Consider the following 17,475-nt stretch of genomic DNA (forward strand, 5'->3'; position numbering starts at 1 on the left):
GTGGACTGCATAGCGATAGGACTGTGTTTTATCTGGTGAAATTTATGCAGTAAGTACTGAACATCAGCACTTAACCAGCTTGACTGCCGACTCCACCCTGGGAATGCCCACAAAACAGCTGGTTCTCGCTTAGGCACTAACCGGACATTTTCAGTGGCACAGTTAAGAGCCCATCAATATACCCGGTCAACTCTGGACAAGCAATTTAAATGGTCAGAAGCTTCTGGCTGTTTAACTCACTGAATACCAGGGGTGGACTGACCACTCTGCCCGGCTGCCCGCACATTGCAGCCCTTCCTGGTCTTACCTTGAAGGGCCTGGTGATCTAGTGGCCTCTGGGGGGGGGGGGAGGGGGCAGGAAAGAATCCACTCTTTCCTGCCTGCTGCTACTACTAATTTGCATGGTGGTGCCGGCCAGGGGCATAGCTACGTGGGGCCACGGGGGCCTGGGCCCCCGTACATTTGGTCCTGGACCCCCCTCCCGCCGCCAACCCTTCCCCGCCGTGGCTACCTTTGCTGACGGGGGACCCCAACCCCCACCAGCCGAGGTCCTCTTGCTTCCCGCGCAAGGCTTCACTCTGTTTCAGGATGTCAGAAACAGAACGAAGCCTTGCGCGGGAAGCAAGAGGACCTCGGCTGGCAGGGGTTGGGGGTCCCTCGCCAGCAAAGGTAGGCGACGATGACGGCGGCGGCGGGCGAGGGTTGGCGGCGGGAGGGGGGTGTCGAGAGGGTCGGCGGCGGGGGGGTGGGTCGGCAATGGTGAGGGGGGTCGGCAGCGCGGGGGGGGGGGGGCTAAAATGTGCCCCTCACCTGGGCTCTGGACCCCCGTCCCGCTGAAGTCTGGCTACGCCCCTGACGCCAGCACTGCCATGTTTTAAAAATGGCTGCTGAGACTACCATAAGTTTCGGCAGCCATTGCGGTGGTGCCGCCATGGAGAGTAGCAGCAGCGGGCAGGAAAGAGTGGGATTGTTTCCTGCCCCGAAGAAGCCATTAGACCACCAGGCTCTTGGGAAGGCCAGATGCAGCGGTGCAGGAGGGGACGGCGGCGGGCAGTGGTCAGGGGGGCCCCATTGACCTTTACTGCCTGGGGGGCCAACCACTTGTCAGTCCACCCCTGCTAAATACTGACCCCAGGTTGTTCAACCTAGAGTTGATTCGTGCTCAGAACCCTGAAAAATGACAGGCCTGTCACATTTCATACTTTCCTTCATGACAAAAATTGTAAACAATCCTCTTAGGATGTCACCAGGCAAAACGTGAATAACTGGCAGACTTAGGGAATACTATTTACAAAGGCTCAAGAGTCCGCAGACCAGAGGACACAGAAAAGCTTCGACTGCTACTTGTCCGTTGACTCGCTGTGTGCTGATCACATGGTCACATGCTACCAATCAGCCTCTCTGCTTCAAATCATCACGGTGTAGGAAATAATCACATTTCGGGATGCATTTACTAAAGCGTTCTAAGGGTTTAGTGCTAAACAAGCATCAACAGGCAAAAGTAGGGTATGACCTTGACAACTCTGTGGCAACTGTTACAGGGGCATTTTCAGAACCCTGGGGAAGATAGCCGGGATCACTGCCCCGGAATTCCTTTAGCTACACCACTGGAGAAGCAGTTAACAGGTCCACGATGCACAGGCCACGTACTGTGTGTTAACTGCAAGGCACATTGCTCCATTTCTAATAGGGATTTCCACATTAGCATCTGGAGTATGGTGGGAGCTGTTTAATGCGAGTTAAAGCTTGCATTAAAATACCTGACGCTGATGAGTAAATGAGCCCCTTGGGGCACAGCAGTAAAAGAGGGTTGATGAAGGGGAAAGTCAGCAACTTTTCATCTGGGCATCCCCCTTGCATCTAGTTCAAGTACAGATCACAGTCAACAGTCTTGCTGCTTTAACTATGTGGATGCTAAGGCAGCCTTCAGAAGGCCTTGTCACCACGATAAGTTAAGACCATGGAGGGAGGACAACAGACTAAAAGCTTGACACTTCAATCTCATCCTTACTACACAGTTCTCTCCTTTACAGTCCATTAAGAAAAAAAAAAAAAAAAAGTCAGCAACTTGGTGGCAGCCTATCACCTAAGAGTTAACACAACTTTGGGGAAAGACACAATAGAACATGAGGAAAAACAGAAGAAAATAATTAAAAAGTTTTCCCAGTTATACTCCAAGACAAGCGCTGCTCCCGTTAAAATGATCCCGGGGCTTCTGGAAGGAGGATTTCTCACTAGCCCAGGCCCACGTCCAATGACATCATTACCACAAAGCCTAGAATCGAAGTCCAAGAAGCCAGCTTTCCATTTCCACTGCAAAGAGAAAGAGAGAGTTTTCCAAAGACTCGGCCACAGTGTCAAGATTTCAAGCTGAAAGACGGGACGGTCTATACGTTATTAAGTTCTATGAATTACAGACACCCTAGGTCTCATCTTTAAAGAAAAGGTTAGCCCAACAAATATATCAGGTGGAAACTTCCTTTGAACGTTTATTATAACAGCACATTAAGACCTTTGGGTTCATCCAGTCTGACTTTTTCGCCCTTTTTGTTCTCGCTTCATCTCTCACCCTTGCTCTTGGCCAAGGCCCTAGTGTATCTCCTCCAAGGTGGCTTGAAGGCTTTGTAGGTTGTCTGGAGAGAGCCGGTGTATAACACTGGAAATAAATAACTATGCCAAACAGTGCTGGGATAGGGTTTGGGGGGGCTTTACTATTTTGTCCACTAATTTGTAGAGCCGTATTTTCACACATTTCCTCCAAACCCACCTTCTTTTGAGTTCATGTTATCTGCTTTCCTTTCTATGAAGAATGGACCCTCTTCCAGCTTCTACAGAGGTTTGCTATATACAGGGCCGGTCTTAGGCGAGGCGACCACATAGGGCCTCGTGCTCAAGGGGGCCCCACGCGGCACGCCTGAATTTCGCCCCAACCGCCTGAGTTCCAGTCCCCCGTCCCTCTGAATTTGAAAAGTCATCTAAGTTACCTCGTCGGGGTTACGGCGGCAGGCAGCAGCAGTGAAAAGCGTGCGGACTGCTCGGCACTTCAGGAGCCTTCCCTTCCCTCTCTCAGCTCTGGTCCCGCCCTCCTGCCCTTGCGGAAACAGGAAATGAGGGCGGGAGGGCGGGACCAGAGCTGAGAGAGAGAAAGAAAGGCTCCTGAAGCGCCGAGCTCGCACGCTTTTCACTGCTGCTGCCTGCCGCTGTAACCCGATGAGGTAAGATGATTTTTAAAATTCGGAGGGAGACCCCTGGAGCTGGGAGGGAGGCCTCGGAGGGAGGGGAGCCTTGGAGCTGGGAGGGGAGCCTTGGAGCTGGGAGGGAGGGCGGGAGGGGGCCTTGCAGCTGGGAGGGAGGGGGCCTTGGAGCTGGGAGGGGAGCCTTGGAGCTGGGAGGGGGCCTTGGAGCTGGGAGGGGAGCCTTGGACCTGGGAGGGGGCCTTGGAGCTGGGAGGGAGGGCGGGAGGGGGTCTTGGAGCTGGGAGGGAGGGAGGGAGGGGGGATGGTCCTGGAACTCAGAGGGAGGGGGGTTGGTCCTGGAGCTCGTAGGGAGGGGTGGCCGGCCCTGGAGCTCAGAGGGAGGGGGCCCCGGAGCTTGGAGGGGTGGAGCTAGGGTGGGGTCCTGGTCTGCACAGGGCCCCACATTTGCTAAGACTGGCCCTGGCTGTATATTTAAGTTTTTCTAGCATATGCCCTTCCCTTTCTCTCTGCTAGCGAGCAATTTTGATAGTTTTAAACCTGAGTAGGCTCTGATTCCTAGGTCTTCTCTAAACTGCTTCCCTCAAGGCAAACGTCCACTCAGTCTTCCAGCTAAAAAATAGATTTAGCTCACTCTATTGCAATCTGAGACATGTATAAAGTAATTCTCATCTTTTTAACATTGGTCATTCATTCATTTGACTGATTCTATACCGCTTAGACCTAAGCAGTTTACAGCTTCACATTACAGGTACTGGGTCTGTCTCTATTGGGCTCACAGTCTAGGTAGTACATTGTACCACTGCTGTACCTGGGGCAACGGAGGGTTAAGTGACTTGGCCAGGGTCACGTGGAGCTGCAGAGGGACTTGAGCCTGGCTCCCCAGGAACTCAACCCACTGCCGCCCATCAGGCAGCAGCGGGGAATTGAACCCAGTTCCCCAGGTCCACAATCGGCTGCACTAACCATTGGGCTACTCCTCCACTCATCTACTGGTCTCAATCTATTCAGGGTACAGCTTGGTTGCAGGAGATCCTTCCATTCACAGAAAGCAGAAACCTTCATACCTGGTTTGCGCTTCCGGGATGATGTCGTCCATGACCACGTAAACCATTGCCCCGGCCGCAAAAGCCAAGGCATAGGGGAGGAGCGGCTCAGCCAACACAATAGCGAACGCACCAAATATCCCAGCCAAAGGTTCCACCATACCGCTTAACTGGCCGTACCTTTGAAGAAATTGAGGTAAGAAGCAATAGTTAAAACATGGAAGCACAGCCATTATTTACTGAGCAGGTCACTATAAAGGTGCAACTCAGGGATTCATGGCAGGGAGTAAAGAACAAAGCAAGGTTGTGATCTTCTGGGACAGATGTAAAGAGATGGGCAAAAGAAAAACCTGGAAAATGTTGAAGGGACAGCTATATGCTCAGCGGTAGTCACTGACGGACAGACCGGGGAGCATAGCTGCCGAGAGAGGGGGGACAGGGGGGACAAAATTCCCCGGGCCTCCAAGGGGGGCCCGGCGCCACAGTCCCACCCGCCCTCCGTTGTTGACCGTCTGCCACCGGGCGCAACCCCATGCATTGAAATCACAGCGCCTCTCACCTCCGTGTGAAAGCGCTGCAGGCAGCAGATGGCCTCCCTTCGGGCCTCCTTCCCTCCCTGTGTCCCGCCCTCGTCTGACGTAACTTCCGCAAGGGCAGGACACAAGGAGGGAAGGAGGGCCGAAGGGAGGCGATCTGCTGCCCTGCTGCCTGCAGCGCTTTTACACGGCGGTGAGAGGCGCTGTGATTTCAATGCAGGGGGCCTGGCCCGGTGGTGGACAGAGGGGGGGCGGGTGGAGGGGGGAGCGGCGAGCGGCAATGGCAACCTCGGGGGGGGGGGGGGGGGGGGCAGGGCCAGGGCCCTGGGGGCGGCCTTGCCCTGTGCCCGGCCCAGTCTCTTGGCGGCCCTGCCGGGGAGGTGTATAAACTTAAATCATTTTTTCATAAACACAATTCCCACTTAAGGCTCATACACAGACAGACTGAAGAAATGGGTGGACACCTGGCTTATCTTTTCCTAGCCCCGTGTCCTTTTCAATCTTTCTGGGCCTGTTTCCAAACCAGCCACTTCCCTGCAAAAACCAGAAGCTGCCTTTTGCTAGAGGACTTTGCATTGAGTTTGAAAGAGAAAGTAATTTGTTTCCCCTTTTGATTTTCCTTCAACAAGCAGGATGAAGTCAGGCACACAAGTGAGTGACATCATCCAACGGCACCTGGATGAACTGCTCTCCCTCAGCTCGGAAATTAATGTACAGTTCTGAGCACACGTGGCCCTTCCCAGGCGCGGCTGTCTTCTCAGCAACTCAGTTTTGTTTTTTCTGCGCTCAGCTAGCGGGCACAAAACAAAGCTCTCCCCCTAAGATTTCAAAACAGTTCCTGCTTTGTTATTTTCCAAAACTTATTAATGTTGCTGAAGTTCGAATTTAGATCTTGGTCAAGATGCGACAGAAAGATTCAGAATTTTACCACTGAGTCGTGTGCTTGGTTCCTGATCATAAGCAAAAGGTGTGCTTACGTTGTTCTCGAATGTTGCTACGATCAAGGAGACAACTTCTAAATCACCTTTGCAAACACTCTGAAGCTGAGAAAAAAACATTAACTGCACAAGAAGGAATCCTCTCTACATATCAGTAAAGAATTTTACACGGAAAGACCATCAACTTCATGGGATGGTGACCTTAAGAATCCAGATTTATTATTTAACATATTTATTACCTGCACAATCCAAAGAACTTGGCGGTGAACAAATCAATATGCATAATAAAATCACGAAACAAAGATACATCACACCACCACGTAATAAAAACTTGACATACAAAAAATATACTCATCAAACCATAAATGTAATGCTCCATTTCAGTGATATCACTGCTCAAAACCCCAACGCTTCATAATAGATCTCACATCCCCACTTAAACTTCATGTTACAACAAGGTATATACCCTCAAGAAAAAGGCAACATCCTGCTCACCCCAATACCAAAAGACACCAAGAAAAAACCCCCCGAATGATATTACCAACTACCGCCCAGTAGCTTCTATCCCTTTAGTAGTCAAACTCATGGAAGGACTGGTGACCAAACAACTCGACTACATAAACTATACTACATGAATCACAATCAGGATTTCGACCCCTACACAGCACCGAAACAGTACTACTCACTCTCCTAACCAAATTCAAGCAGGAAATAGCAATAGGCAAGAGCATTCTCCTCCTCCAATTTGACTTGTCAAGTGCGTTCGACATGGTCAACCATAACATACTGCTAAGACTCCTAGAATACTTCGGTATCAGTGGTGGCACTCTGAATTGGATTAAGGGCTTTCTAACCACAATAACTTATCAAATGAAATCAAAAACAAACATATCACCGTGGAAACCAGGCTGTGGAGTTCACCATCACCGATCCTCTTCAACCTCATGATGACCCCACTAGCCAAGACCCTATCCACCCAAGGCCTCAACCCATTTCTCTACGCTGATGACGTTACATTATACATACGTTATGTAAATGTGTCTCTTTGTTATTAGAGAATTCAATCACCAAATTATTTTCTTCTAAATTAATCAACAAGGAACCTCAAAGCTCCTAATAGGGAAAATATCAAAAGCATTTGTCAAACCCCTATTAAAATCAGGAGTAGAGTACTATCATAGATCCCAGTGAAAGGAGCAAAGGAGAGAAAAAGACCAAACGCAAAAAACTCAAGTATACGTGAGAAAAACGAGTGATCTAAAAAAACTCACTATCTCCTTCACTAATTGTACTAATAGACAAAGAGAGACAAAAATCACATAGTCAAAAAAAAAACGCCCCCCCCCCCCCCGAAACCTACTCACGAATCAACTTATGTTAACTAAGGATCCTCCCCGCATTCACCCTAATACAAAAGCCTCAACCTTCCCCTGCCACCTAGGGCCTGCAGTCCACAGCCGTGCTGCTTTTCATACAAGAATGATAATTACGTTATATAGAAAATCATTCACTTATCCTTAGTGCTTGGCTCATGGCGACAGTATCACTCCGCAGTCGGACTATTCACTTTTATCCCACTGATCAGCAGAAATAGGTAACTTCTTCTGCACCATATGGTCCTTTATAAATCGGGCTATTCCTGGTGCAATCGGGGAATGATCCAGTTATTCACCATAGATTCCTGACACCATCTCATGTCACATGATAAAAGTGACAACCCACAAACATTAACACCCCAGGCTACACCCTCCCTGTCTCAGACAGCCTAAAAATTCTCGGAGTAACAATCGACCGTACCCTATCACTAGAGACCCAAGTGAAATCCACCATAAAGAAAATGTTTTTCTCACTGTGGAAACTCAAACCATTCTTTCCGAGGGAAATATTTCGTAACCTGGTTCAGTCCATGGTATTAAGCCACACAGATTACTGAAATGGAATCTATGCGGGATGCAAGGATCAAATCATAAAGAAACTTCAGACCACCAAAAACACAGCAGCCAGGCTTATATTTGGAAAAACACGCTTTGACAGCGCCAAACCACTCAGAGAAAAACTGCACTGGCTACCAATCAAAGAACGCATCACTTTTTTAACGGTACTATGTAAGCCACATTGAGCCTGCAAAAGGTGGGAAAATGTGGGATACAAATGTAACAAATAATAATAATAATTAACCTACCCATTCCATTTGCTTCTTAACCTAACCTCCAAAGGCCTGTTGAAATAAACAAGTTTTCACGCTTCATCCCATAGGGACCTCCAGACAATCGTCAAGGTGGACACAGTACCCCCCCCCCCCCCCCACACCCCGAGGTTTCCAGGCTCACAGTGCAGCCTGAGGAGAAACTGATGATGACGCATATGCATTCCAGCATATTCACACCTCCTACTAAAAAGAGGGGCTGACTTATCTTCTGTGCAAAATGGCTCAGCCTTAGCACCTCTTCTGTGGAGCAATAGACAGGTTCAGTGCAGACTATTTACTGAATTTCCAGACAGTAATTTTGAGGGCAGGGGGACAGAGGTTAGGTTTGATGTCTAGCAATGTGCACATGCCTCACTTATGCCCGCTGAAACCTGGTATAAATGCTGGCAACCAAGTTGGGCGAGCTGACCCAGTATTCTATAACTACGCACACATTTTGGAATGCCCTTGACACGCCCCATGCACCTCATATGGCCACACACCCCCTTCTAGAATAGAGCGCAGCCAGATGTGCGTGCAAATTTTAATGACTGCCAATTAACATCAATAATGGTGGCTAACAGCCAAGTGTTGATGGTTATCAGCTCATTATTCAATTATTTTGTGTGCTCATCTCAGGGGCAAGAAATAGAGAATCCGGGGTAAGTCAATAATTCACTTTTTAAATGAAATTTCATTTTTGCACTGATGGATTTTCTGGTTTAATTTCTCTCCCTGCATCAGACCCTGGACACTATTTTGCTGATACAGTTTTGAACTTTGGGATCTTAACTGGACCAAATCAAGATCTCGGACGGGGAGATTTGCTACCTAACTTATTTATTTATTTTGTTACATTTGTACCCCGCGCTTTCCCACTCATGGCAGGCTCAATGCGGCTTACATGGGGCAATGGAGGGTTAAGTGACTTGCCTAGAGTCACAAGGAGCTGTCTGTGCCTGAAGTGGGAATCAAACTCAGTTCCTCTGGACAAAGTCCACCACCCTAACCACTAGGCCACTCCTCCACTGTTGCTACTATTGGAGATTCTACATGGAATGTTGCTACTATTGGAGATTCTACATGGAATGTTGCTATTCCACTAGCAACATTCCATGTAGAAGTCGGCCCTTGCAGATCACCAATGTGGCCGCGCAGGCTTCTGCTTCTGTGAGTATGACGTCCTGCACATACGTGCAGGACGTCAGACTCACAGAAACAGAAGCCTGCGCAGCCTTCTACATGGAATGTTGCTAGTGGAATAGCAACATTCCATGTAGAATCTCCAATAGTAGCAACATTCCATGTAGAATCTCCAATAGTAGCAACAGAATCTCAATAGTAGCAACATTCCATGTAGAATCTCCAATAGTAGCAACATTCCATGTAGAATCTCCAATAGTATCTATTTTATTTTTGTTACATTTGTACCCTGCGCTTTCCCACTCATGGCAGGCTCAATGCGGCTTACATGGGGCAATGGAGGGTTAAGTGACTTGCCTAGAGTCACAAGGAGCTGTCTGTGCCTGAAGTGGGAATCAAACTCAGTTCCTCTGGACAAAGTCCACCACCCTAACCACTAGGCCACTCCTCCACTGTTGCTACTATTGGAGATTCTACATGGAATGTTGCTACTATTGGAGATTCTACATGGAATGTTGCTATTCCACTAGCAACATTCCATGTAGAAGTCGGCCCTTGCAGATCACCAATGTGGCCGCGCAGGCTTCTGCTTCTGTGAGTATGACGTCCTGCACATACGTGCAGGACGTCAGACTCACAGAAACAGAAGCCTGCGCAGCCTTCTACATGGAATGTTGCTAGTGGAATAGCAACATTCCATGTAGAATCTCCAATAGTAGCAACATTCCATGTAGAATCTCCAATAGTAGCAACAGAATCTCAATAGTAGCAACATTCCATGTAGAATCTCCAATAGTAGCAACAGAATCTCAATAGTAGCAACATTCCATGTAGAATCTCCAATAGTAGCAACATTCCATGTAGAATCTCCAATAGTATCTATTTTATTTTTGTTACATTTGTACCCTGCGCTTTCCCACTCATGGCAGGCTCAATGCGGCTTACATGGGGCAATGGAGGGTTAAGTGACTTGCCCAAAGTCACAAGGAGCTGCCTGTGCCTGAAGTGGGAATCGAACTCAGTTCCTCAGTTCCCCAGGACCAAAGTCCACCACCCTAACCACTAGGCTACTCCTCCACTCCACTTCTAACAGTGAGGCAAGGAATGATAAACCTCATGGGAATGGCCTACAACTGTGAGCAGCGATGTCCTGAATTTTGACTGGATGACACTAACATTCCATTTACATCTGGAAACACCGAGTAACGCTTTCAAATTATTTACAAAAGGAAAGATGTTACAGAGTTGCAGTAATCCACAGCTCATTGCTAAATGTCACCTTTCTGATTGGCTCAGGCACTAACAGGAAGGGTAACGTTAAAAAACCAAAAGAACCTGTGGGCAAGCATTCTGCAGAACTTTGCATCAGCCCCTCACTCGCTCCCCCCCCCCAACCCAATGCCCTGACAAGCCTGTCCTAAACCAGACACCTGTTCCGTTTCCCCCCCACTCACCCCTCTATCCCCTGAAAAAATATCCCTGTCTAGCAGCACCTCCCTCCCTCTGGGCATGACCAATCCCTCCCTTCCCAGCCTGACCCCCTCCCCCCCAAAAAATATCCTTGGTTTCTAGTGGCACCCCTCCATCTCCCCCACCTGACCCAACCACAAAGAACAAAGTTCCTGAAGTCTAGTGGGAACACCCTCCTGGGGACCCCTTCCCAAGCCCCGCCTCCCCAAGACCCCATATTCTAAAATGAAGCAGGAGCAATGCCCACTCACTTCAGCCTCCAGCACCATCATCTTCAGAATGGTGGCACCCTTTCCCCGGCACGTATCCTGAGGTGTACCCGGGTGGGGTTAGTCTGCCACATTAGGGAATTTTTCAGGAGTCGGGACGGGATGGGGGTGGGTGACGCAAGACACCAGGGACATTTTTCAAAGGTCAGAGCAGGAAGGGAGTTGGTCATGTTGGAGGGGGAAGGACACCAGAAGCACAGACAGGCAAGCTTGTAGCGATTCTCCTTACCAAAAGGCTCTCCATGTGGAAACACCAGCCCCATGTAAAGGGAGGCTCACCGCCAGACCTTCCGGAAAATTCTGAATTCCAATTCCTATTGCTAGATTCCTAAAAACAAACAAACCATGAAAAATTAATGACAGAATTTTATTTCTTATCGCAATGTTAGCTGCATTATACATTAAACAGTTGTCGTGCAGCAATATCACACTGTTTTGTACTATCCCAAGAAACTTTTAACTTCACTAAACAGAAAAAGACCAGACGGCTTATCCAGGTGCCTTTCCAAAATAGTCCAATCTCTTTAGCCTTGATAAAGGCAAAGGTGGCTGGCTTAGAAGGAACCAAATCCCTGGGCTAGACAAGAGGCCAATTCTGCTTGCTCTAGGGCTGTGATATCTGAACTCTGGGTAGGAATCTCCTCTCCTCACTGGTCTTCATGAATCCGGCCCTGCACAGAAGCTCTACAATCCTTTCATCTCCCGAGATCCACAATGCTTCTCCCATCCTTTCCTGAATTCACATCCAGTTCATCTCCACTACCTCAACTGGGAGGATATTCCACATATTTATTTATTAGGATTTATTTACCGCCTTTTGGAAGGAATTCACTCAAGGTGGTCTACAGTATTCCACTACCTTTTCCATAAGGCAGTGGCGTAGCCACAGGTGGGCCTGGGTGGGCCAGGGCCCACCCACTTAGGGCTCAGGCCCACCCAACAGTAGTACATGTTTAGCGGTAGCTGGCGGGGATCCCAAGCTCTGCCAGTTGAAGACTTCCCCCCTGATGGTAACAAAAATGCTGCTCTCCACGATACTGGCACCTGCGCATGCTCAGTTTTCAGCACATGCCTGCTGCAGATTGCCAAGGTGGAGCGAAGCATTTGCCCACCAGCTATTTTTTTGGTGGGGAGGGGGGGGGGGGGGGAAGAACACTTGGTGCCCACCCACTTCTTGCCTAGGCCCACCCAAAATCTGCTGTCTGGCTACGCCCTTGCCTTAAGGAAATATTTCCTTGCATTCCTCCTGAGCCCACTCTCATTTTCCACTGAACCAGACCCACCCGTGGAAAACTTGAAAAAGGATCTGCATAAGCTAGAAGAATGGTCTAAGGTTTTGGCAATTAAAATTCAATGCGAAGAAATGGAAAGTGATGCACTTAGGGAGTAGAAATCCATGGGAGACATATGTGTTAGGCGGTGAGAGTCTGATATGTACAGACGGGGAGAGGGATCTTGGGGTGATAGTATCTGAGGATCTGAAGGTGACGAAACAGTGTGACAAGGCGGTGGCCATAGCTAGAAGGTTGCTAGGCTGTATAGAGAGAGGTGTGACCAGCAGAAGAAAGGAGGGGTTGATGCCCTGTAATAAGCCGTTGGTGAGGCCCCACCTAGAGTACTGTGTTCCGTTTTGGAGGCCGCATCTTGATAAGAATGTAAAAAGAATTAAAGTGGTGCAAAGAAAAGCTACGAGAATGGTATGGGATTTGCGTTACAAGACGTACGAGGAGAGACTTGCGGACCTGAACATGTATACCCTGGAGGAAAGGAGAAACAGGGCTGATATGATACAGACGTTCAAATATTTGAAAGGTATTAATCCGCAAACAAACCTTTTCCGTAGATGGGAAGGCGGTAGAACTGGAGGACATGAAATGAGATTGAAGGGGGGCAGATTCAAGAAAAATGTCAGGAAGTATTTTTTCACAGAGAGAGTGGTGGATACTTGGAATGCCCTCCTGCGGGAGGTGGTGGAGATGAAAACGGTAACGGAATTCAAAGATGCGTGGGATAAACATAAAGGAATCCTGTTCAGAAGGAAGGGATCCTCAGAAGCTTAGCCGAGATTGGGTGGCAGAGCCGGTGGTGGGAGGCGGGGCTAATGCTGGGCAGACTTCTATGGTCTGTGCTCTGAAAATGGCAGATCCAAATCAAGGTCAGTTATACACATAAAGTAGCACATATGAGTTTATCTTGTCGGGCAGACTGGATGGACCGTACAGGTCTTTCTCGGCTGTCATCTACTATGTTAATATGTTACTATGACAGTATTTTAATATCTCACATATGTTCCCTGTCATGGTTTTCCTCCAGGGCGGACACTGTTAAACCTTTAAGCGTGTCCTCATATGCTTTATGATGAAGACCACATAAACGTTTTGGCGAGATATGTGGCCCCACGTAGCTACGCCACTGCTATGTACACATACAGTGACGTGAAAAAGTCCTCCCGTCCCCTGTTTCTCCCTATTATTGCACATATCTCACACTGATCTTTAAACAAAATGTAATATCAGACAAATGGAACCTGACTAAACACATCACACAATTTTAAATTATTATTTAAGGAACAAAGTTACCCAACAGCATTTCATCCCCTAACCGTCTCTTAACTGTAATAACTGGTTGCACCACCTTTAGTAGCAATAATTACAACCAAACCTTCCTATAATTTAATATCAATCTTTCACATCGCTGTTGAGGAATCTCAGCTCACTCTTTGCAGAACTTATTCAATTCATACACATCTGTAGGTTTTTGCGCATGTACTGCTCATTTCAGGTCCTGTAACAGCACCTCTATTGGATTTAAGTCGGGATTTTGACTAGGCCAATCCAGAATAATTTTTGTTTCTCCTCAGCCATTCTGATGTTTTGGATCATTGTTTTGCTGCATAACCCAATTACACTTCAGCTTCAGGTCAGACAGACAGACAAGCCAAAATTTTCTGGTACTGTGCAGAATTCATGGCTCCTTCAATAATGACAAATTTCCCACACGTCACACTACCATTACCACCATTTGACTTTTGGTACATAAGAATAGCCATACTGGGTCAGACCAACGGTCCATCTAGCCCAGTATCCTGCTTCCAACAATGGCCAATTCAGGTCACAAGACCCTGGCAGAAACCCAAAGAGTAGCAACATTCCATGTAGAACCCCAAAGAGTACCACGATTCTAGAATTCTAAAGAATAACAAGATTCCATGCAGAGTTTCAAAGTGTAGCAACATTCCATGTAGGACCTTAAAGAGTAGCAAGATTCTAGAATTCTAAATAATAACAAGATTCCATGCAGAGTTTCAAAGTGTAGCAACATTCCATGTAGGACCTTAGAGTAGCAAGATTCTAGAATTCTAAAGAATAACAAGATTCCATGCAGAGTTTCAAAGTGTAGCAACATTCCATTTAGAACCCCAAAGAGTAGCAAGGTTCCATTCAGAATCCCAAGTATGTACGTGTTGCCATACTGGCACAGACTGAAGGTCCATCAAGCCCAGTATCCTGCTTCCAACAATGGCCAATTCAGGTCACAAGACCCTGGCAGAAACCCAAACACTGTATGTGGTTTACTGTGGAATGCTCTATTTGCTTTACGCTAGACATTATGGGACCCGTGTTGTCCAAAGTTTACTCATCTAGCCATAGAACATTATCCCAAAAAGCTTGGGAATCATGCATGTGTGTGTTTGAGACAAGTATTAATGTTACTCTTGGATAGCAGGGGTTTTCACCTTGCTACTCTTCCATGAATCCGATTTTTGCCCAGTCTCTTTCTTAATGTGATGTCATGAACACTGAGCTAAGCTGAGGCTAGAGAGGACCCAGCGCATTTGAGTCCTTCACAGGGTTACGTAATCCCTTTGGGACAGGATCCCATAGCTTGCAGTATCCTCTGTTCCTCGAGTACACTCAAAAGTAAACACGGGAAGATCCCAATTACCTGATTCTCAGTTCTTTGACTGGTATAGACTACAGCAAGAAATTAAACAATCACACCTTAATATTAAAATTGTATCAAATTCCCTTCCATTAAAATCATTTTTTAATCTATTTCCTACTCAAACTTCAGCCTCTTCATTTTATATATTTTTTTCATACTATGTCTAAAAAAAATGTAACGTTTCTTCTCAAAAAGCATAGGAAGAAAATACTAGTGAACATTTGTCAAGCAAACAATGGTCTCTCTTCTGGTTAAATAGTCCAAGACCCTTCCTCTCCTTACAACACAGAGCTCATTGGACTCTTATTAAATCCTTTAAAAGTAAATTATCTCCCAATGATTTATGTTGGTCTTGCTCCAATCAGAAGGGTACACTCAAACATGTATTGCTTGAATGCAATAATGTCTATACATTTTGGCTGGATATTTGGCCTAAAATATTAGATATCTTGCAACGTTCTAACTATATCATCGTTACCTATATCATTTAAGCATATAGTTTGGAAATCTATGCCATTTCATTGATATTTACAATTCGGCTTACCTTATTACACTGTTTTTGTACAAAAGCTCAATAAAAATGATTTAAAAGGGAATTAGAAGCCCTGGAGTGTCAGACTAGCACCGGCATATACCTGCGCAGAATGTTCAGAGGCCCAAAGAGCGAGAGCGAATAAGCGTGCAGATGAACAGTGTAAGTAGCATGCTAACGTAGTCAAGCTCATGAAAGAGAAAGGGAAGGGAAACGGAAATGGGACTTGATATATACCGCCTTTCTGAGGTTTTTGCAACTACATTCAAAGCAGTTTATGTAGTATATACAGGTACTTATTTGCACCTGGGTCAACGGAGGGTTAAGTGACTTATCCAGAGTCACAAGGAGCTGCAGTGGGAATTTAACTCAGTTCCCCAGAATCAGAGTCTGCTGCACTAACCACTAGGCTACTCCTTCACTAGCAACATTCCATGTAGAAGCCTGCCCTTGCAGATCAGCAATGCAGCCGCGCAGGCTTCTGTTTCTGTGAATCTGACGTCCTGCACATGTGTACGTATGTGCAGGACATCAGACTCACAGAAACAGAAGCCTGCGCGGCCGCATTGCTGATCTGCAAGGGCAGGCTTCTACATGGAATGTTGCTAGTGGAATAGCAACATTCCATGTAGAATCTCAAATAGTAGCAACAGAATCTAAATAGTAGCAATATTCCATTTAGAATCTGAAATAGGGAAAGGGAAGTGGGACTTGACATACTGCCTTTCTGAGGTTTTTGCAACTACATTCAAAGCGGTTTACATATATTCAGGTACTTATTTTGTACCATGGACAATGAAGGGTTAAGTGACTTGCCCAGAGCCACAAGGAGCTGCAGTGGGAATCAAACTCAGTTCCCCAGGATCAAAGTCCACTGCACTAACCACTAGGTTACTCCTCCACTCATTCCACCAATAAGAGCCAACCTCATCAGAGATGTCACAATGGCTTGGTTGCCCGATACTTGGCTCACTTCTGATATTGTGATGTCATAAGGGAAGGGAAATGGGACTTGATCTACCGCCTTTCTGAGGTTTTTGCAACTACATTCAAAGCGGTTTATGTATATACAGGCACTTATTTTGTACCAGGGGCAATGGAGGGTTAAGTGACTTGCCCAGAGTCACAAGGAGCTGCAGTGGGACTTGAACCCAGTTCCCCAGGGTCAAACCACTAGGCTACTCCTCCACTCATTTTGTATTCCTCCCCAACGCTCAGAAAACAGCGCCCAAAACAAAACTATATTACCGTTGCAAAAAAATAACGCCAAGCCAGAGCAGGCTTTAGGGTGTTGGAGGAGAGGATTTTTCATGTTTCCTTCTTCAAAATCTGCCAGCTTTGATTGCTTTTGAAAGCAGAAGGAAGCCCGTGCAAGCCCTCAAGAGCTGGTCGTGAGGAACGAGTATCTGCAAGTCACAGTAGACCCAAAAGTGAAAGCGCCCATTGGCGTGTTTCCTGCGTTTAAATATATCATCATCCAAGCTAAAAAAATTTTTTTAACGCTTATATTTAGACCGCAGAAAACAGACTCCAATATGTGCTTCATATTTGGGTTTTTGCCAGGCGCATGCGCACAGGAGCCGAGCTTACACAATCCTCCCACCAAACTCCCTAATGCTCAACGCTATCAGCGCGCCAATATTTGCATCTCATTAGTGTTGCGCATTTTTTTTTTACAGTATTTTTATGGCGCTGTTCGGAAGAGCGCTAGAGTTTTGAGCATTTGGGCCACTGTTTATTAGTTTCAGCTAAATCCAAATTTTCTTACCTTCTACCTCCCCTGTACACAAACACCACACTTCCTATTCAGCACAGCCCTATCAATAAGCACTTGAAAGACTCCTGGGCTGCCCTTTGTCTCCTTTAACTGTGATAAGTGGGTCAACGCCTCTGCCTCCAGTAATGTGATGCTCCAGCTTTTGAAGTATTTCACCACTTTTTAGTCAAAAGCTGAGCAATTATGCTCACACTGCAGGGCACAAGACATCCTCAACCATTCTGCTTGCAGAACAGGGAACATCAAGGGGGGGGGGGGGGGGAAGGAGGGAGAAAAAGAAAGAATGTATGGATGTAAGCAGGGGGGTGGAAAGAGGAAAGAAAGATGATGGCTAGAAGGGGACAGAGATCGGTGAGACACTGGATGGAAGGAGGAAGAGAGAGGAAATGCTGAATTGAACAAGGAGGAAGAGGGATGCACTAGTGACTAGAGGGGTG

General features: G+C 47.0%; 1 protein-coding gene across 1 annotated transcript in view; it reads right to left on the reverse strand.

Annotated features, from left to right (window-relative positions):
• Positions 1–821: 821 nt before the first annotated feature.
• The window catches only part of LOC115473506 (zinc transporter ZIP11-like), a 275,025-nt gene continuing 258,371 nt past the window's right edge, over positions 822–17,475 (reverse strand). Inside the window, exons 4-6 of the mRNA XM_030208527.1 lie at positions 11,014–11,112; positions 4,262–4,420; positions 822–2,313 (exon numbers count right to left, since the gene is read on the reverse strand). Coding sequence (XP_030064387.1) covers positions 2,235–2,313; positions 4,262–4,420; positions 11,014–11,112 — 337 coding nt within the window. The 3' untranslated portion in view covers positions 822–2,234. The remainder of the gene's footprint in view (positions 2,314–4,261; positions 4,421–11,013; positions 11,113–17,475) is intronic.

The sequence above is a fragment of the Microcaecilia unicolor genome, chromosome 6 (genome assembly GCF_901765095.1).
Source record: "Microcaecilia unicolor chromosome 6, aMicUni1.1, whole genome shotgun sequence".
In the NCBI taxonomy this organism is placed as follows: Eukaryota; Metazoa; Chordata; class Amphibia; order Gymnophiona; family Siphonopidae; genus Microcaecilia; species Microcaecilia unicolor.